General features: G+C 44.6%; 1 protein-coding gene across 1 annotated transcript; it reads left to right on the top strand.

Annotated features, from left to right (window-relative positions):
* Positions 1-16006: 16006 nt before the first annotated feature.
* Positions 16007-18670, top strand: slc18a3a (solute carrier family 18 member 3a). The gene has a single exon (XM_055661663.1). The coding sequence runs from the start codon at positions 16458-16460 to the stop codon at positions 18000-18002; it is 1545 nt and encodes a 514-aa protein (XP_055517638.1). The 5' UTR covers positions 16007-16457; the 3' UTR covers positions 18003-18670.
* Positions 18671-22403: the final 3733 nt, after the last annotated feature.

Below are 22403 nucleotides of genomic sequence, written 5' to 3'. Positions count from 1 at the left end.
GAAGTGTTAAAACATTTCAACGGTAGCTCCCGCTGCATAATATGGTTACCAAAGACAGCTTCTAACAGCACATGTACATTAAAGGGAATCAAGGTGAACAAATGAAGAGAACAGAACAGGGTGAGACAAGCAGGGTCGGAGAGAGTAGTGGGATGCATGAATTTGAATACAGACCCAGTCTCTGTAACATATTCCAAGTCAATATCAATACTTTATAATATAAAATTCCGAGCTATTTACTGAATTTAGTTCTGAGTCTATATTTATTTGCATTTCACGCCAATTCATTTCCTATTTCTAAAAAAATATCAATGCGGCTATTAAACTAAATGAACAGGTTATAATTTTAAATATCTCCTGGTGTTTTTGACCAGTCTCGTTTAAATTGTCCATTTATCATTAAAATTGGGCTTCTAATCTTTATTATCGTGGTTTATTTAGCAGAACTGATGAGAAGCCGGAGCATCGCCCCTTCAACAAGTTGGGAAATGTGTCCGGTTGGTGTTTGCTTTCTGCTGAAATAAGGTTATTGTTGTCGGCGAGGGGAGGGGAGGTGTTCCCCGCCAACACAAAGGCGAGTACTAGTGCGCGTTTCATCATAGTTAGCCGAGAGGTTTTAATTGTATCTACCCCCACGACATTCGGCGCTGCTTTGTTCTGAGATCTCCTTAATTGTTGTTGATGGTTCGAACATTTGTGGAGCATTGCTTCTCCCTATGGGGTCTGTCCGACCAGATAAACAGCGTCGAGAAAGTGGGCGGCAGTGAAATAGGGAAAACCAACGGGATATGTCAATGTCATTGCGACATTTTTTTCTTTTTGTTTTCTAAGTAGCCCAACTGAGACAAGAAAGAGAAGCGGAATCCATGAAGGACTAAATGACAAATTGCATCATTTTTTTTGTCGATACGGGTTAATCATTTTAATTGTGCACTCTGCTTTTCATTCGGCTGAGTTCGCCTTTTCTAAGTGGGCCCGGATTGATTTGTGACAGTAAACGTGTACCTTCATTACCCTGCTGTTATCCAATTATGAGCTCGCTGTGAGAGCCAGTGTGGGAACTCGGTGCTCGCTCTGAAAATGGGGAAATTAAGTGAATCTTGTAAACATTTTAATACACATTTACATTTGCTAATGTCTTAGAAAAAGTGATCAGTGGAACCACAAGTGAAATACCAGACGCCCTCATCAATTTTTTTTTAAAGCTAAAATGTAGGCCCAGTGGTGTGTAGGAAGGAACTGCAGATGCTTGTTTAAAGCAAAGATAGATACAACATGTTGGAGTAACTCGGCGGCACAGCACCGTCTCTCCAGAGATGCTGTCTGTCCCGCTGAGTTACTCCAGCATTTGATGTCCAATGGTAATATGATGGGTACAAAGCCATTGTTGTGATTCTCAATGTCATTTTAAACACAAAATCACGCCTTTCTGCGATCCAGCCTACACATCTCATGCATCTCAATGTCAATCTAGAATGTATTAATCCAACAGTTTTTTGTAACCGCTATTCCTCGCCTGATCCAGCGCACTCGCTGATTGACACTTGGTTCAATTAACATTATGTTTTCTCCTCTGTGCCCATCCGACTTGTCGCCTCCGTGTTGTCAACGCGAAAGCTGTCTCTCTAACTTTATACTGGGCAAAATAACAACATCTTGATCGAAATTCACCACACTTCTCTCTCTCTCTCTCATGGGTTTGTATGTACCTGTTACCAAAATAGCGAAATTGGACGAAATAATTCTGAAAATAATTTGGAAATTAACTCAGGGCCGAAGAGCTAAATATGTATAAGGGATAGAACAAAATAAATGGGCGCCAATTCTTGCGATGTATGCACATGTCCAGACTGTAAGACGTAACCTTAACTTTAAATAAAACATAACTTTAGGTATTTTTTAATCAATAGGCATGTTTGAACCTTCCATGTGTAAGTATTCTAAATTTCTTGCAAACTCATATTTGCAAATAATATTCAGTTTGGTAGATGTAAATATTCGCCAAGTTAATTGATGCTTTAATATTTTTTTAGAAGAATCCTGGACACAATATAGTGGAAACCGTTCATAATGAGGATAGTATGGTTTGTTTTTCATTAAAGATGTAGACAATAGACAATAGGTGCAGGAGTAGGCCATTCAACCCATCGAGCCAGCACCGCCATTCAATGTGTTCATGGCTGATCATCCCCAATCAATACCCCGTTCCTGCCTTCTCCCCATATCCTCTGAATCCTCTATTTTTAAGAGCCATATCTTGCTCTCTCTTAAAAGCATCCAGAGAACCGGACTCCACCGCCCTCTGAGGCAGATAATTCCACAGACTCACCACTCTCTGTGAGAAAAAGTGTTTCCTCGTCTCTGTTCTAAATGGCTTACTCCTTATTCTTAAATTGTGGCCCCTGGTTCTGGACTGCCCCAACATCGGGAACATGTTTCCTGCCTCTAGTGTGTCCAGGCCCTTAACAATCTTATATGTTTCAATGAGATCCCTTCTCATCCTTCTAAACTCCAGAGTGTCCAAGCCCAATGGACAGCAGATGCTGGAACCTGGAGCAAACAAAAAATCAAATTGCTGGCAGAACCAGACAGCATCTATGGAGGGAAATGGACAGTCTACAGCCATAGTCCAAGTGAATTGTTTCAATCAGAAACATTGACTGTCCATTTTCCTCCACAGATGCTGCCAGGCCCAATTAGTCCTTCTAGCAGATTGTTTTTTTCAAGTATGAAGATGGGTTTAAAGTAATAATATATACAAGGGCTAGTTCAGGTCAGTGAGAACAGGAATATCAGAAAGTGTCATAGAGTCATACAGCATGGAAACAGGCCCTCTGGTAATCGCACTCAGGCCAACCAAGATGCCCCATTGAAGATAGACCCATTGGCCCATATCCCACACCTTTATCCACATACCTGTGCCAATGTGCTATATACTAGGTATGGGCAGCAGAGGCTGGGATCAAGAGAAGTTTAATGAAATTGAAGGACTATCAAGTGAACTATTGATGAGGTTTCAAGGCAGGCTGGGTGGAAGCGGGGTTGAGGCAGGTTATATTTGTGATGGAGGTGAATGGTCTTCATGATGATAAATGGTGACAGTAACTCCACTTAGGTTAGGTTAGCCACAAAGATAATCATTATCAAAGGGTATCGAGTCAGTTTTGTGTGTGTCCTCAGAATTTGTTATGTATTCAGCCTTAGTTACCTCATTATTTTTTCCCGACAGATAACAAGAGATAAATTTGAATCATCTGAGACAAGGTCGTGGTCAGTTTGTGGAATGTGGTGCTTATGAAAACTGGCTCGAAGTCAACAGACAAAGTCAGCAAAGGACATTGCGTAGATGGAGAATGAGGTGATTAGTTGCGTCTTTCAAACTCCAGAGGAAATATTTCAAGGCCAGGAGAAGAAGCCATTGTAGGAAACTCTCTGGCTGCAAGTGGATGGGTGTAAATGGATGGAAGTGAAGGCAGCTCCACCAGGTTGGAGGTAGAAGGAACACCTTGGATTAGGATGAGAATGTTGCCTACTGTACGAGAGTTGTGAATTCATGGAATTCCCTGCCACAGAGGGCAGTGGAGGCCAAGTCACTGGATGGATTTAAGAGAGAGTTAGATAGAGCTCTAGGGGGCTAGTGGAATCAAGGGATATGGGGAGAAGGCAGGCATGGGTTATTGATAGGGGACAACAGCCATGGCTCGAAGGGCCGAATGGCCTCCCCCTGCACCTATTTTCTACGTTTCTATGTTTCTATGTTTCTATGTATGGTGATGGAGTTTCAGAAGCAATGCTGCACCCTGTATGAAAGTCACAGAAGATTCATTTTGTTGACTTGGAACTTAAAAGCCACTGGGCACTAGCAGGCGAGAATCAATGCAGTTATTTCACACCAGAAAATTTAACTGCAGATTTGACTGAGAGTGGGTATGGAAAAGTGGGCAGCTCCAGTTTGCCAATTTTTCTGCCTGTATTATCCATCATCTGTGGTGACATTCAAGGTATCTATGTTGTGTGGAGGAAGGAACTGCAGATGCTGGTTTACATCAAAGATATACACAAAATGCTGGAGTAACTCAGCAGGACAGGCAACATCTCTAGATAGAAGGAATGGGTGACTTTTTGTGTTGAGACCCTTCTTCAGACCCGAAACATCCCCCATCCTTCTCTACAGAGATGGTGCCTGTCACGTTGAGTTACTCCAGCATTTTGTGTCTATCTATGCTGGGTATTTACTTTGCAGTAATTAGGTCCATGGGTATTAATAATACTTCAGGACAACTTCATCAAGTAATGGTACATTTTTTGGCATTGCTTCTGAGCTTTTGCAATCTATTCTTTTGCATACAAAATGACAGACTTGGGTTGGCTCCAAAAAGTTTTATCTAGTTCAATCTCAGCCTTTGAAGAGATGTGATCCAAAGATCCTTCCACTCCACTACAGGTGAACTGCCTGCCCTAGTCTTATTTCCAAAGTGGAGAATTGTGCACTGGACTATGTCGGCCCATCTTTATAACTTCATCTATAGTATTTTCACAATGTAATTAATTGAATTTCTATCTTTTGAAAATATCTAAATAAAGTAGTGCTATCATGTGAGTATTGATGGAATATTGCGATGAAAAGCAAAACAGTGCAGATTCTGGACATTTGAAATAAACACAAAAAGCTGGAAATTCTAATGAAACATTAACTGCGCATTTCATGGATTCAGACTGTCCTGTCAAATATTTTCTGTTTTATAAGCAATATTACATCTTATTCTGCTTGAATTTAAAAACTGAATTGTTCATCCAGAATCTTAGTAATGTTAAAAGTAGCATGTTTGATTCAATGTAATTACAAATACAAAAGTCTAAGGCATGTTGAGAATACTACACTTCATGGATGTTCATTTAAATTCCTTTTTACTTAAGCATTGCTCAGTTGCACATGGTCATTTTATGTGAAATAGTGTGCTTTCAAGTAATTTTAGTGAACACAGTGCATCAGTCTCGACTCACTGATTCATGCAACAAAAGTATACTATATTAATGGACAGTTTTGCTACAAGCTGAATGCTTTCCAATTGTGTTTCTGTTCAAAGGCAGAAAAGATTATGCATCAATGTGGATAATTTGGTGAAGATGCTCATTTCAAGGCAGCAATGGCAGCTTATGTCACTTTGAACATCTCCTGGTTCTGTTTTCCAAATGATGAGGAATAACGCCTAATGTTTACAACTCAATAATGCAAGAATGTAGTTACATTAATGCTGTGACCAGCTACTGCTGGAAGAATAATTTCACCGTGGGTTTCAATCTAATAGATCTTGACCAAGCAATGGAAAATTGCAAGTTAAAGACAAAATATCTCCAAACCGAAACTAGAAACTTCCAGAAACATTAATTGGTGAAGTGAGTGCCCGCATATCTAATGGAATATATAGTAGAAAAAAAGCTTATTTCACAGAAGAATGTCCACAAATGCTATAAACATGTAGCAAAACGTAGAAACGTATATTTATTATACATGTTGGTGGGCTATGCTGCTTTAATGTACAAACTAGGTTTAGCTCTTAGGGCTAAGGGAATCAAGGAATATTGGGGAAAAAAAGCCATAACGGTGTACTGATTTTGGATGATCAGTCATGCTAATATTGAATGGCGATGCTGGCTCGATGGGCCAAATGGCCTACTCCTGCATCTATTTTCTGTGTTTCCAAGTACAAATAAGTACTTGGTCTTACAAGTACTTCTTGTAAGTACTGAATGTCCATTGGAACTGGAGGAAGTGTTAGTTTAGTATATAACACACCTGCTGAAGAATATTTGGTAGTATCTGTTACACACCTATGTCCATCCGGATTTGCAATTACCTGCACAATGTTCTTATAAGAGCATCGCTGCACTGTAGTGGAGAACATATTCAAAGGTTGTCATTGATTTCTTCATGAGATTTACATTTTGAGAATCCAAAATAAAAAAACGTTGAATAAAGGAAACAGTTTCTAAATACTGGAGCACCACAATATTTTAAATGCACCATCTTACATTGTTCCATGGTAAAATTCCCCAGTGGATGGTCATAGATTCTAGTGTTCATGCTGTGTTTTTTTAAGTGTATTACCAATCTCCACAGTGTTTAATACATTGCCGATTTTTATTTCATTTGTATATTTTGAAACATTGTTCAGTTACCCACATAATTAATATACCAATTGCAAGTATGTTGGACACCGCTCATCTTGAGGAAATGCGATTCCTCCTAATGGATAAATCAGACCAATTCATAACGAGTTGGTCTCCATTCGTCGTTTTTTTGGAATCATATGGTGCAACACAATTGTAAAAAATAACTGTTTCAGGACTGGACGAGGGTTGGTCAAGACTATAAATAATGATCTCCTTTTCTTTTCACTATTTTCTCTCTCAACTTTCTTCATTTACTCGTCTTCTTTCTTCACACACTATATATTTCACATTTTTCTATCCTTTACTATCTAACCTCTTTTTCTTATTCTCATCTTTTTTTAATGTAACAAAAAAAAAAGAAGTTGTACATAAAATGTATTATGAAAATATATATTAGGCACTTTGGTGCCATATGACTGTGCTTACTTCTAATAAAATAAAATATTTTTTTTAAAAATTAATATACCAATTATATGTATTATTGTTATTAATATACAGTATATCAAAGCATCCGTCGGTCCTAGAACATACCCGAGGTTAACACAATTGAATTATTTCAAGATCTTTGACATGAAACCTTAACTCTGTTTGAACCTGTGAATATTCAGTATTTTCTGTTATTATTTCACATTTCCAATATCTGTAGATTTAAAAAAATAATTCACCACTAACTCATTCAAGTCAAGTCAAGAGAGGTTATTGTCATGTGTCTCAGATAGGACAATTAAATTCTTGCTTGCTACAGCACAACAGAATATAGTAAGCATAAATACAGAACAGTCCAGTGTGTCTATAAGCATAGTTCATGTATATACACATAAATAACCAGATAAAGTGTTATAATTCAGAGGTTGTTTGATGGCGAGTGGGGCTGATGGCTGTGGGGAAGTAGCTGTTCCTGAACCTGGATGTACCAGATTTCAGGCTCCTGTACCTTCTACCTGATGGCAGCGGAGAGATGAATGTGTGGCCAGGATGGTATGGGTCCTTGATGATGCTGTTAGCAGCCTTTTTGAGGCAGCGACTGCGATAGATCCCTTCGATGGTAGGGAGGTCAAAGCCAGTGGTGGACTGGGCAGTGGTCACAACTTTCTGCATTCTTTTCCGTTCCTGGATGCTCAAGTTACCGTACCAAGCCACGAGGCAACTGGTCAGCATGCTCTCTACTGTGCACCTGTAAAAGTTAGAGAGAGTCCTCTTTGACATACCGAATCTCCGTAATATTCTCAGGAAGTAGAGGCGCTGATGTGCTTTCTTTTGAATTGCATCAGTGTGCTGGGACCAGGAAAGATCTTTGGAAATATGCACGCCCAGGAATTTGAAGTTCTTGACCCATTACACCATCGGTCCCTCCAATCTGAAATGGGGATACGGGGAGAAGGCAGGCACTGGGTTCTAATTGTGGATGATCAGCCATGATCACAGTGAATGGCGGTGCCGGCTCGAAGGGCCGAATGGCCTACTGCTGCACCTAGTGACTATTGTCTAAAACAACCAGACTCTCTACTTTGCATCTTGGCCAATTTTATATCCTTGGTGCCACTGCCTCTTTGATCTCATAAATTTAAATTTTGCAAACAAGCTCACTAGATGCTACTTTGTCAAAGAGTTTTTTTTTTACGTCCAGAAATGCACATCAATTACATTACCCTTTAATAGCACTCTCCATTAGTCCTTCAAGGACTTGATCAAATTAGTCAAACACAATTTGCCATTTAACAAATCAATGCTGGCTTTTAGTTATAAGGCAATACTACTTCAAATGCCAATTAATTTTTCTCCATGTTATTTTATTTTCAGTTTCCTTACCACTGACATTAAATTGGCTGGAGTGCACTTCACTAGTTTAATTATTCTTGCTGATGTTAAGCAGGGTTGCAATATTGGTATGTCTCCTGCCTTCCAATAACCCTTTGTCTATACTGTCCAGTCAAATATCTTTAATCTTGAGCAACCTGCATCATCTTTTCTAGGGAATACAGCTGCATAGTATCATCTAATTTTCAGCCATGCATTCTACCTCCACCAAAGGTTCCTTTACAAAATATTCCACCAGTCTTTGTGAAACAGTAATACATGACCTCAAATTTCAGCTGATGGCATTAATTTACACTGGCAGGCCAGGGTAAAGGGCTGAACGTCATCAGTCAAAGATGTCTGAGTCAGAAACATAGAGGAAAGGGGCACATCAGGCGTATAATATTTACAAATTGGTTCATAAACCTTGGATATTTTAAGGAAACAAGGAGATGTTGAACTGTCCTGCAGTTTTTGAGATCATGGAAGATATGAATGAAGTAGATAGTGGCATTTAAGAGGCTTTTAGATGTGAGAGTGTAATTGACGAGGCTTTGGATATGTACATGGACATGGAGAGATATGGATCATGTGCAGAAAGAGGAGGTTATGATAGTGTTTAAGAAGGAACTGCAGATGCTGGAGAATCGAAGGTTACACAAAAAAGCTGGAGAAACTCAGCGGGTGCAGCAGCATCTATGGAGCGAAGGAAATAGGCAACGTTTCGGGCCGAAACCCTTCTTCAGAGGTTATGATAGCTTGGCATCAGGCTTGGCACAGACAATGTGGGCTGAAGGGCCTGCTCCCAAGCTGTGCTGTTATTTGTTCTATGTTCCAGAAACATAATCTGAACAACCCTATTCTGAATTTAATTTCAAACCCAGATTATTCAAAGGTTCAAAGGTCTTTTATTGTCACGTGATATTCAAGTTCAAATGCCAATCATTTTTTGGGAATTATTATCTCCAAAATGGCAGCCTTTTGACCCTAAATTCTAAGAAATATTTATTAATATAATGTACTCCTTTGGGGGGCAAAGTGCAATCCCAGTAAATTGTCCATAAAATACCAATATTTGCCTCAGAAATGTTATTTCCAAAACAGAGGTCCATGTCAAGAGGAAATGTGTTTAAAGCAGTATCTAGAGTTTGGAGAATGTAAAGGAGTAACTTCATATGGACACACTGATCTGTTTTGTAGTAAATGCCTACTATGTTCTGTGTGCTGAAGCAAAGCAATAATTTAATTGTCCTATACAGGGACACATGACAATAAACTCACTTGAACTTGAACTTGAAGTTGACTGTCGGTATTTGTAAATGGGAGAAAATGTATATTGCAACAGGATCAAATAGCTACAATTGAGGGAAACCCCACGTGACAGGTTATAATCAGAGAGAGCTATGCCAGTTATTAATATTACATTAGCTAATAGCACAAGGCAACTTCTGTCATCTGATGAAAATGTTGATACAAGAGTGTAATTGCTGGAAAATGTCTTCAATAATCATATTGACTTTGGCAATGCCAATTTTTCAAGAGGATTTGGACCAATTGAACCAACAGGGTCTGAAGACCTGAAACCTTGTCTGTCCATTTCACCCACCGATGCGGTCAGATCCACTGAGTTTCTCCGGCACTTTGTTATTTGCACGAGTTTGAAATCCATATTTACAATGATGTAATTTGCTATTATTGAATTTATAGTTTCATAGCCATCGTTTGGATTAGACCTGCCTCCATGTTGCACATTTTAGAAAGTAATACTGTGGACTTTTCAAATTCAAATGTCATAATCCAAGATCACCCATGAAATGTTATTGTGCAATGGAACATTTTGTCAATTCATGCCTCGTACGTTGGTCAACTTATAATGGCATATTGATATAAATAGCATAATGATATTCAGGCTTAGTCATGATTTAATGACATTTTTGTGAATGGCTTGAAGAATGGAAAGACATTTCCACCAATGATTCTGAGTCATGTTTGCTTTCCGCAATGCCAAGTTCTATTTTGCAAATGAAGGTAGTGAAAGTGATGACAAGGACATTTATATTAATTATGCATGAGTATTTGACCTCACTGAGTCAGAGGAATAATGTTCTGGCCACAGAAAATTTAAAAGCTTACTTACTTTACTTTTGGCAAGCTACGTATGTCAATAAAGTCCCATTTCGAAAAGTGAGTTGGCCATATAGTTGATTAAAATTGAGAAGCAACTCTAGCAGAATGTCCTTTCATTTGTATTGAGTCAGGCAGAAAGTCAAAATATAGGTAGGTCACATTGATCCCGTAGTACAGCCTGCTTATTGCTCTCGACAATGTAGGATTGTGGCCATCACACTTGCTATACATCTACACAGCTCATGGGGCAAAACATAAAGGGATGGACTAACTTAAAGGGTCAGACAGCATCTGTGGAGAGAATGCACTCTCCACATTTCAAGTTGGGATCCGTCTTCAGACTGATGGAGGGGGGGGAGGAAGCTGGAAAAGAGAGGTGGGGGAGTCAAGTGGATACCGGTGAGGGAGAGTTTGATTAGCAGATAGATGGACGCAGTAAGTGACAAAGGCTGGAGATGAAAAGGAGACAAAAGGGTGTCAGATAAGGAGAGGAGTGAAATGTAAAGCTGGGGGGATGGATATGGGTGGAAGGGGGCGGGATAAACTCGGCATCTAAGAACGGAATAGACAGGTGACTTTTCGGGTCAAGACCCTTCTTAATCTTATTGTTTGGATATAAGTATGGGCCAAGGCACGTTGAAGCATCCTGATTTGGGTCTGCGACCCTTTATCTTGGCTTTGAGGGAGCGGGCAAATCTTCCACGTGTTGGAAGGATTGTACTCTCAGTGGAGCTGGTCCTTACCCTCAATAACATCACGTTTGACTCCTCCCATTTCCTCCAAACATAAGGTGTAGCTATGGGCACACGCATGGGCCCCAGCTATGCCTGCCTCTTTGTCGGGTACGTCAAACAATCCTTGTTCAATACGTACCAGGGCCCCATCCCCGATCCCCGACCTCTACCTCCTGCACCCACACACAACTGACTGACTTCATTCACTTCACCATCAACTTCCATCCGGCACTCAAATACACCTGGACTATTTCCGACACTTCCCTACCATTCCTTGACCTCACTATCTCCATCGCAGGTGATAGACTTCTGACCGACATCCACTACAAACCCACTGACTCCCATGGCTATCTGGACTACACTTCTTCCCACCCTGCCTCCTGTAAGGACTCCATCCCCTACTCCCAATTCCTCCGCCTACGCCGCATCTGCTCCCAGGATGAGGCGTTCCACATCTCCTCCAACCTCATCTACTGCATCCGCTGCTCTAGATGTCAGCTGATCTACATCGGTGAGACTAAGCGGAGGTTGGGCAATCATTTCGCCGAACACTTCTGCTCGGTCCGCAAGAACCTACCTGACCTCCCGGTGGCTCAGCTCTTCAACTCCCCCTCCCATTCCCAATCCGACCTCTCTGTCCTGGGTCTCCTCCGTTGCCAGAGTGAGCAACACCGGAAATTGGAGGAACAGCACCTCATATTCCGCTTGGGGAGCCTGCATCCCGCGGGCATGAACATTGAATTCTCCCAATTTTGTTAGCCCTTGCTGTCTCCCCCCCTTCCATAGCCCTTGAGCTGCCTCTGCCCATCCCCCAGCCATCGGGCTCCTCCTCCTCCTTTTTTCCTTCCTTCTCCCCGCCACCCCCGATCAGTTTGAAGAAGGGTTTCAGCCCGAAACGTTACCTATTTCCTTCGCTCCATAGATGCTGCTGCACCTGCTGAGTTTCTCCAGCATTTTTGTGTACCTTCCACTCTCTTAAGCCGTGCGCTCTAACGGCGAACATACTGTGCTGGTGCCTCTGGATTGGGATTCGAACCACAATGTTTTCGACATAGAATGTACTCCCACCAATGTACAGGCTTGGCAGACCTGAGTGCTATTACCCTTATTCGGCAGATTCCGCGCAGATAAAGGCATCGAGAGCAGCGTGCTGCAAACATTAGAAGGACCCAGAGGTGTTCAGGTGTGATGTAGTTATTTTGTCCGTGGGTCGCTTTATACTTAATGTTGAGCGTTGCAACACACCAATGTACCTTGATCAACACGAGACTAGTCGGCCATTTGAGTCCGGGAGAGTCCGGTTCGTGTTTAGTTCAGTTTTAGAGATACAACATGGAAACAGGCCCTTCGGCCCATCGAATCCGCGCCGACCAGCCAACACCCGTGCACCAGTTCTATCCCACACACGAGGGACAGTTTACAGAAGCCGATTAACCTCCACGTTTTTGAAATGTGGGAGGAAACCCGAGCACTCGGAGGAAGCCCACGTGGTCACAGAGAGAACACAGAGCTCCACACAGACAGCACCCTTGGTCAGAAACGAACCCGGGCCTCTGGCTCTTTATTGTGTAGGAAGGAAGGAACTGCAGATTCCTTGTTTTAATACTGAAGATAGACTAGAGAAACTCAGCGGGCCAGGTAGCATCTCTGGAGCAAAAGAAACGAGAATCCTTTTCCCCAAAGACACTGCCTGGCCCGCCGAGTTGCCATATAATTGTTATCTTCTAACATAAGAGGGTGGGGTGGGGGGGGAGATAATCCCACAAAGTTGAAACCAGGGATCTAAAGGTCGCACAATACGCCGCAAGCGGGCTGTCATTTAACTTCTTCAAAGAGTCAGATTCATTCCTACCTGCTCCACGTTTGCACGCTCTGCTTGGACCGAAGGTAGACACAAAATGCTGGAGTAACTCGGCGGCACAGGCAGCATCTCTGGATAGAGGAATGGGTGACGTTTCGGGTCGAGACCCTTCTTCAGACCCGAAACGTCGCCCATTATTTCTATCTAGATATGCTGACTGTCCCGCTGAGTTACTCCAACATTTTGTGTCCAACGTCGGTGTAAACCAGCACCTGCAGTTCCTTCCGATTTGGACCGAGTGGGTTTTTCGCGGGTATTCCGGTTTCGTCCTACACGAAGGCTGGAGGGTCAATGGGCCAATTCAGTTACCGTCATTGTGTAGATGAGTGGTACAATATTGGGTCATTGGTGAGGCTGGGGCTAGGACAGCCACTGGGGCATTGAATGAGGCGATGGGGTTAGTGAGGTGGCTGAATGGCACGATTGTGTGTGACTCAGGAACACGCCCTTCCAGACCCACAGCGTCGCCAAGCGCAGAATCAGGCCATTCGGCCCACCACGTCCATACCGCCCTTTTTGCCTATCTACACGAATCCCATTTGCCTGCATTAGAACCATACCCCTCTCCCACTGTGTCGGAGGGAAGAATGGTGCCGACCCGAAACGTCACCCATTCCTTCTCTCCAGAGATGCTGCCTGGCCTACTGACTTACTGCTGCACTGTGTGTCTGCCCTTATACCATTGTCTGTTTAAGTATCTCTCTAAATGTCTCTTAGACCTGATTCCATCATCTCCTTTGGCAGTGTATTGGATGTCAAAACTCTCTGTGTAAAAAAAAATCTTACCCCTCAGACCCCCTTTTAGCCTTCTACCACAGACTGTGGTAGGGTCTGTGGTAGAAGGCTAAAAGGGGGTCTGAGGGGTAATTTTTTTTAAGTGGATCATACAGAAGACAAAAGTACTGGAGAAACCCAGCGGGTGCGGCAGCATCAATGCAGCGAAGGAAATAGGCAACGTTTCGGGCCGAAAATCTTCCAGCATCTGCAGTTCCTTCTTAAACACTTGTTTTTCATACCACGTCTTGCGGCTATCTACCCTCTCTTTGCCTCTGTGGTCTCCGGCAGGTCATTCCTCGGCCTTCTTTGTTTCAGCGGAAACAAGCCCAGCCCATCCAATCTCACCCCATAACTAAAATATTCCGACCTAGTTGCTTCTGACTCGATCGCGTTCATGTGAATGATTTACATCCGCGTTTAAGTGGATCGGATAAGGTCGGCGTCCGATGATGTTACGGTGCAAGGGATGGGGGGTTATAATCCCAATAAGCATAACCAACAGGTAAAAAAATACAAATGCTGGAAGAACTCAGACAGCATCTGTGGATGAAATGGACAGGCGACGTTTCGGGTCGAGACTCTTCTTCAGATAGATGGAGATGGAGCTGGAGAAAGCTGGATAAGAGATGTGGCGGGGCGGGACAAGACTTGGGGAGTGATAGGTGGATACAGGGATACAGGGGAGCGGGATGGTGGTGCTTTCCCCACGTATCATTTGTCAGGATAGACACTGGAGTGAGCTGGAGTAACTCAGCGGGTCAGGCAGCATCTCTGGAGAGAAGGAATAGGAGACGTTTCGGGTCGAGACCCTTCTTGAGACAGAGAGTCTGGGGAGAGGCATGGAAAGGTACAAGGAACAAATGTATGAAAAGAACAAATGAAAGCCAGCACGGATGATCAAGGACAAGCTGGAGCCCACAATGGTCCATTGTTGGCTGCGGAAAAGGTGACAACGCGGGGATACGAGCAGGGGAACTAGTAGGATGCCTAGGGCGGACGGGGTGGGGTGGGCGGAGAGAGGGAATACACGACACATGTCAGGCTTTGGCTACCCCCCCCCCCCCCCCCCCCCCCCCCCCCCCCCACACACACACACACACACACATCTTTTTCACCCCTCCCCCCCACTTATTCAGTCTGAAGAAGGGCCCCGCCCCGAAACGTCGCCTGCCCATTCCCTCCATAAATGCTGCCTGAGCCGGCTGAGTTCCTCCAGCACATTGTGTTTTGCTCTAAGCTCCAGCGCCTGCAGTTCCTCGTGTGTCCACTTGTCGAGGTGTTTACCTGAGAGTCTCAATGACACTGTGGGGTGTTTGGCGCTGCGCTGCGATGATATTAGTCTCTTGCAGAACAAACACGTTAGTTAATATCACGCTGGAAGCAAACTGTGGACAGATTGACTTTCACCGCATTACAATGTCCATGGCTTTATAAATAAGGTGCATTTAACGGCGAGAACATTCAATGAAAAGTGGGACGACAAAAATGCTGGAGTAACTCAGCGGGTGCAGCAGCATCTATGGAGCGAAGGAAATAGGCAACGTTTCGGGCCAAAACCCTTCTTCAATGAAAAGTGGGGTCTCGACCAGAAACGCTACCCATTCCTTCTCTCCAGAGATGCTGCCTGTCCCGCTGAGTTACTCCAGCTTTTTGTGTCTACATTCGGTTTAAACCAGCACCTGCAGTTTCTTCCTACACAAATAGCAAGTATACCCGGGAGAAGTTAAACACTTTGCAGATGCGAACTGGAGACACAAGAAACTGCAGACGCTGGGACCTTAAGTCCTGAAGTAACTGAACGACTCTAATGCCCCTGTCCCACTTAGGAAACCTGAACGGAAACCTCTGGAGACTTTGTGCCCCACCCAAGGTTTCCGTGTGGTTCCCGGTTCCCGGAGGTTTTTGTCAGTCTCCCTACCTGCTTCCACTATCTGCAACCTCCGGCAACCACCTGCAACCTCCGGGAACCGCACGGAAACCTTGGGTGGGTCGCAAAGTCTCCAGAGGTTTCCGTTCAGGTTTCCTAAGTGGGACAGGGGAAGCGGGATCGCGACCAGAAAGTCTCCTGTCCATCCCATCTTGCCTGGCCTTTCAAGTTCCTCCAGCACTTTCCTTTTTGCAAATACTAAGAGCTTATGCCAAATCCCTGTGCTCAAATAGGAAATACATGTAGGAAAGAACTGCAGATGCTGGTTTAAATCGAAGATAGACACAAAATGCTGGAGTAACTCAGCGGGTCAGTCAGAATCTCAGATGCTGCTTGGCCCGCTGAGTTACTCCAGCATTTTGTGTCTATCTTGGCAATAAATCTATTCCGTCCTAAGCAGTGTAAATAGTTTCTGTGGCTAATCTATACTGTACAGTCCACACTCGGGGTGAGAGGAGGAGGCAGATCTCCCGAAACGTGTCTCCTACACCGGACAAAACACTGCACAAGATTGCAGAAGACCCAATCAGCTGGGGGGGGTTGAGCATCAGGGGCGGGTTCGGTCGGAGCCAGCTGAGGCACAAGAGCAGCATCGAGAGTCAGAAGCCGGAGACGAGACGAGGGGACGGGGGAGAACGCCCGCTCCTCGGTGTGAATGGGCTTCCCGAGTCCAGAGGAGGGAGGAGCCCAGAGTTGCACTAGCCCTCCCACATTCTGCCAATGTGACCGTCCACAAATCGCCAGCATCTCTCCATTCGTGGACTGAGCCAAACCGAGCAGGACCGACAACTCACTCCCCCACTGTTTGAAGAGTGTACAGCCCCACTTAGCCGTGCTGGCGGGAGTTGGATGCAGAGTCCCCCGGACTTCAGAGCCGATCACGATGCCCGTCTTTCCCGGCACCGACTTGCTGCCGCTGCTGCTGATGGTCGTGCTGGAGGTGGGACCGCTTCTCTATCTGGGCTCCGCGTCCAGGTAATAAATACTGTCCCGTCCGCGACACTCGGGGCAGGGCGAGGATTGGGCCGAAGTTGTGACAGTTCTCGCCGCTTGGACAAGCATGGCCACCACAGCCGTGGTCGGGCTGGCCAAGTCAGCCGTGGTGAAATTCTCAGACGTGGTTGGGGAGCGGAGTAAACAGATCAGCGGCGCGGTCCATGAACCGAAGCGGCAACGCAAGATCTTGCTGGTGATAGTATGTATCGCCATGTTACTGGACAACATGCTGTACATGGTGATAGTGCCCATTATACCAGACTACCTTGAAACTATAAGAACTTACAAACTGGTGTATCTCCCGTTGACTTTAAATGAAACGTTGCTCAACGCTACGCGAAAAACGGTCTTGGAGCGCAGTCCAAACCCAAATGAAGACATACAGATCGGAGTTCTGTTCGCATCCAAAGCCATCCTGCAGCTGCTATCCAACCCCTTAACCGGCACTTTCATCGACAGGGTAGGTTACGATATCCCGCTACTCATTGGACTCACCATTATATTCTTTTCCACGGTCACGTTTGCCTTTGGCGAGAGTTATGCCATGTTGTTTATAGCGAGGAGCATGCAGGGTCTGGGCTCCGCGTTCGCCGACACTTCGGGAATCGCTATGATCGCGGACAACTACACCGAGGAGTCGGAGAGGAGCAAAGCTCTGGGCATCGCGTTAGCGTTCATCTCCTTCGGGAGCCTGGTGGCGCCTCCCTTCGGCGGGATATTGTACCAGTTCGCGGGCAAGCGGGTCCCCTTCCTAGTGCTCTCCCTCATCTCCCTGCTGGACGGCATCATGTTGCTCATCGTCATTTCGCCTTTCTCGAATAGAACCCGCCAGAACATGCAGCAGGGCACGCCGATCTACAAACTGATGATCGACCCTTACATCGCGGTGGTGGCCGGGGCCCTCACCACCTGCAACATCCCCCTGGCTTTCCTGGAGCCAACTATCTCAAATTGGATGAAAGAAACAATGAATGCCAGCGAATGGCAAATGGGACTAACGTGGCTGCCGGCGTTCTTCCCGCACATCCTCGGCGTGTACATCACGGTGAAGCTAGCGGCTAAATATCCCAACTTACAATGGTTCTACGGAGCTCTGGGTTTGGTTATTATCGGGGCAAGTTCATGCACAGTCCCGGCCTGCAGGAACTTTGAAGAACTCATCATCCCACTGTGTTTCCTTTGTTTTGGGATAGCCCTGGTGGACACGGCCCTCTTGCCCACCCTTGCCTTCCTTGTAGATATCCGTTATGTCTCAGTGTACGGTAGTGTGTATGCTATAGCCGACATCTCCTACTCTCTCGCTTATGCCCTGGGTCCCATTGTAGCCGGGCAGATCGTCCACAATTCGGGCTTCGTGCAGCTGAACCTCGGCATGGGTTTGGTCAACATCCTGTACGCCCCTGCTCTGCTCTTCCTGAGAAACGTCTGGCTAATGAAACCCTCGCTCTCGGAGAGAAATCTCCTACTGGAGGAGGGGCCAAAAGGACTGTACGACACCATCAAAATGGAAGAACGCAAGGCGGCCAAGAAATCTCACGGCAGCTCGCCAGGTAGCCACTCCATGTCCGCGGTGTTGGTTGACTCCGATCAAGAGGACTCCAGTGAATAGATACCGCCTGAGGGCGGTGCATCCGAAACAGCGAGACTCCAATACTCCCATCTTTCCAGGACAAAAGTGAATGTAACGCAACTTAACTCCGTGATGTACTAGCTGTCTAATATACTCCGGATTCTTCATTTTGTCATATTTGCCGTGCAATACTTCTGTATCATTTATGTAAACGCAACTTTCTCGGGTGTTATCGGAACGGAGAAACTGACAAAACAAAAGTGGAAATGTGACAGTCAAGATTCTGCGTTAAAACGTAAATCTCATTTATTATTTAAATAATGTCTAGTGCAAATTTCATCGAATGACTGTGTGAGTTTTAGGTTGTACATCTGTATTAAAAGAACTAAGTGTATTAATTTTTTCAAGGATCTGATGGGAATAAAAACAATACTATGTAGCGAATGCTCCTTATATCGCCCCAGTGAGTTGAACTGAAAAAAACAAACTATGGTGTATTGCTCTCTGCGAATGAACCTCTGTCACGGACTATTCTCACCTATATGTGCTGCTATATCATAACTTGGTGTCAGATTAAAGGTTGGAACAAGAGGTGATGAGTGAGTTTCGGTAAATTGGTCACGCCAGCGTTCATGCATTTCCAAATAAAGCATTCAAAGGCCTTTTATTGGCACGTGGACCAATTAAGGTATAGTGATATGTGAATTACCATACAGCCATACAGGAAAAAAGCAACTACATAAAAGTTAACATAAACATCCACCACCGCGGATTCCCCACATTCCCCACTGTGATGGAAGGCAAAAAATGGCTTGAAGCGCAAAATTAGCACAAATGAGTTGCTTTCTGATAGCCGAGGGGGCTGTTTTAATTATTTCTCTGGCCACCATTTTTAAACTTTGACAACTTACATAAAATAATAAGTAAACAGATAAATACTAGAAGATAATGTGGACACAGCATTCACTCCAGGTACATTCGAGAACATGTGATTACATACATAATACGAATTTTGAACGCACTCACAACTATGTTACGTTTCCATAAGTTCCAGATTTTTGGGGAATTCCACTTCAGGCGAACAAACCTGGTTTTAATATAAACGTGAAGATAGACACAAAAAGCTGGAGTAACTCAGCGGCTCAGACAGCATCTCCGGAGAAAAGGAATGGGTGACGTTTCGGGCCGAGACCCTTCTTCGGACCGAAAGCCAGGGGAGAGGGAAACGGGGGGTATAGACGGTGATGTAGAGAGAGATGGAACAAATGAATGAAAGATTTGCAAAAAAAGTATCGATTATATAAACGCAGAACGATCAATATAAACGTTCCATTGCACAACTCACCATTTTTGCGTTGAGCCTGTGGCATTTTGTTCTATTAAAGATGAAAGAAGTGTTTCGTTCTTTTACTAATATCGGATGGACCCCCCCTCTCCCCCTACTCGAATATTGTTCTCACTTCAAATCCCATTGATCCGAACTCCCCTGTAAACAGCAAACCGCGGAGAGAAGCAAAGCCACAAAGACAAGGTGGAGGAAAAAATAGATTGTGATTCACGTCCCCCGCGATGGATTGAGTTTTGAAAAAAAAAAACATTGTCCCGACTCAAATCGGTGGGAATTCACTCGATTGCGGTTTTCAATGGGAAATTAAAAATAACATTCAAAATAATTAATTAAGAGGGCGGTGTGGAGGAGGTGTAGCCGAGAAACGGAACGGAACACGGATTAACTAATCCCACGGAAGAGCCGCTTCTCGGTTCATAGATTGGGGAAAAAATAATAGCTAAAAACAGCATATTAATGAATGACTAAAATAAACTTTCACTAGTCTCGGATTCTGATTCACCTTGGAGTTATTATTGGTTTCATTGGAGTCACCTCAGCCGAGTTTTTATTCCACCAGCTGAAGAAAACGGGTTTGCTGAAAGATCTTTTGTTTAAGAAGGAACTGCAGATGCTGGAAAATCGAAGGTAGACAAAAATGCTGGAGAAACTCGGCGGGTGCAGCAGCATCTATGGAGCGAAGGAAATAGGCAACTGCCTATTTCCTTCGCTCCATAGATGCTGCTGCACCCGCCGAGTTTCTCCAGCATTTTTGTCTACCTTTGCTGAAAGATCTCTTAGCGTGAACAAAATAATTCTCAGATTTCATATGCGACGGACACAGCTCTCGTGAGCCGGGTTGCAAACAGCGACTCACAAGCCCAAATCCACAACCATTCGCACGGGCACCTATTCCCCGATAGACACGATGTTAAAAGCTGCTACAAAGCGAACAGCTCTAGAATGCAGAGACAACACTAACGCGACTCGTGAAAAGTCTTACAATCAAGATTCAATATGAAATCAAATCTATTCTTCACTACAAAGAATGTGATCTTGCGACATCGAGCTTGTGTTTAAAATTCGTCCACACAATGCTATCAAAGTGGATGGACTATTATAACTAAATTAAATATAAAATATTGCAATAAACGAAAATATTTCGAATATTTTTGACTGGAAATTGGAACTAATCGAGAATTGCACCGTTTGGGAGGTAGTTTCAGGTATGTGGCGGGTGGTTTGGAAATATGTTAACGGGGCGCATGGATGAGCATTCTCTGTGGAGGAGTGAACTCGGTTTGTGTGTGTTGGGCGAGGCGCGGTTTACAATGGTGACAATTATACGGCCTTTATTTAGAACCTGCATCAGTTCGGCAAACTTCAGCGGAGGCAAAAGCCGACCAGAATAACCAGCCACCGTTAGTTATCCTCGGCTGTCTGATTGAGCAATCCCTTGTGGGGTATGTGAAGCACTTAGCCAACTTTTGTCCATACACTTAATTTCTTCAGATTATTGCACTTAGGATAATAATGCCTATCGGATACAGGGAACGCCTCTGTTATTCAGTAAAAGTCCAACTCTCTCTCGGAATAGAAGCAACGTTTCAGGCTGATCATCTTTCATCAGGGACTACCTCCGCCGACGCTAGCGTGCAGGAAGGAACTGCAGATGCCGGTTTAAACCGAAGATGGAAACAAAAAGCTGGAGTAACTCAACGGGTGAGGCGGCATCTCCGGAGAGAAGGAATAGGTAGGTGATGTATCAGGTCCGAAACGTCACCTATTCTTTCTCTCCAGAGATGCTGTCTGATCAGTTGAGTGAATGCAGCTTTTCTTGTGTCTATCCACCGACGCCAGGTTCTGTAGACGTTACTTTATGGGCATTTGTTGCTGAGAATTACAAGCATAATCTAGCAGAGAAGGGAAGCTTGCCAGACAAAAACAGCGTACAAACAACCCCTTACCTCTCCACACCGACCCCCACCCCCCACCTCTCGCCGCCCAGCCCCAAACCAATAACACTGGCCTCTGTAATGAAAGTGCGTGGATGCAGTGTTGCGTGTGTTGGTGTCGGATGTAATTCTGGGCGAATAGGGAAAGGGGGAGTGTTCTGCCCTGTGGAGGGAGAGTATAATCCAGCTCGCTATCCTTCCTGTTCAAGCTCCATCGCTGACACGGCCGGGGAACTGAGAAGGGACTAGAGTTGCGCAGCGTCCAGTTTCCGGTATCTAGTTCCAACTATGGGTCTGAAGACGGGCTCTGTCTCGAAGCTGCAGTCCCTCCGCTTCCACACGAATTCCTGAGGCCCCGTAAGTACCAACGCCGATAGCTCACACCCAACTTCGGAAACGATCAGTGTCCCTGTGAGTGATCTATAGTGATGGTGGAACTAACTCCACGGGGTCGGGCAGCATCTGTGGAGAGAATGGACAGGGGCCATTTCAGGCCGGGAACCTTCTTCAGGCTGCGAGATAGTTACTGTAGTTCCATTTATAGATTGCGGGATATTGGGCCACGGATAGATTCGTTAGAGTGTCCATTGGGAACCTTTAATTACCCGTTATACCTATCGTTTCCCTTTTCCCTGACTGGTCTGAAGAAGTCTCGACCCGAAACGTCACCCATTCCGTCCCTCCAGAGATGCTGCCTGCCCCACTGAGTTACTCCAGCTTCTTGTTACAGTTATACAAGATGTTGGCGACGCCGCATTTAGAGTATTTTTGTTCGGTTTTACTCATTTGGAATTGGGCGGATACAATAACAGCGTTTAAAAGACACCTGGGCAGGTACATGGATATGAAGGGTGTCATTAACTTGCTGGAAAGGGTACAGAGGAGATATGCGAATATGTCGCCAGTACTCGAGGGCCTGAGTTCAAGGCTGGGCAGGGAACGGCTTTATTCCTTGGAGGGCAGGAGGCTGAGAGGTGACCTTATAGAGCTGTATAAATCCATTAAGGAATAGATACGGTGAATGCACGGAGCATTTTACCCAGGGTCGGGGCATCAAGAACCAGAGGGTATAAATAAGTTTAAAGCAAGAAGGGGGAGATTTAACAGGAACCCGAGGGGCAACTGTTTTTTTTTTTCACTTAGAAAGTGATGAATGCG

Source organism: Leucoraja erinacea, chromosome 34 (assembly GCF_028641065.1).
Source record: "Leucoraja erinacea ecotype New England chromosome 34, Leri_hhj_1, whole genome shotgun sequence".
Taxonomy (NCBI): domain Eukaryota; kingdom Metazoa; phylum Chordata; class Chondrichthyes; order Rajiformes; family Rajidae; genus Leucoraja; species Leucoraja erinaceus.
The sequence above is the reverse complement of the archived record's forward strand: the minus strand, read 5'-3'. Positions and strand labels throughout refer to the sequence as shown.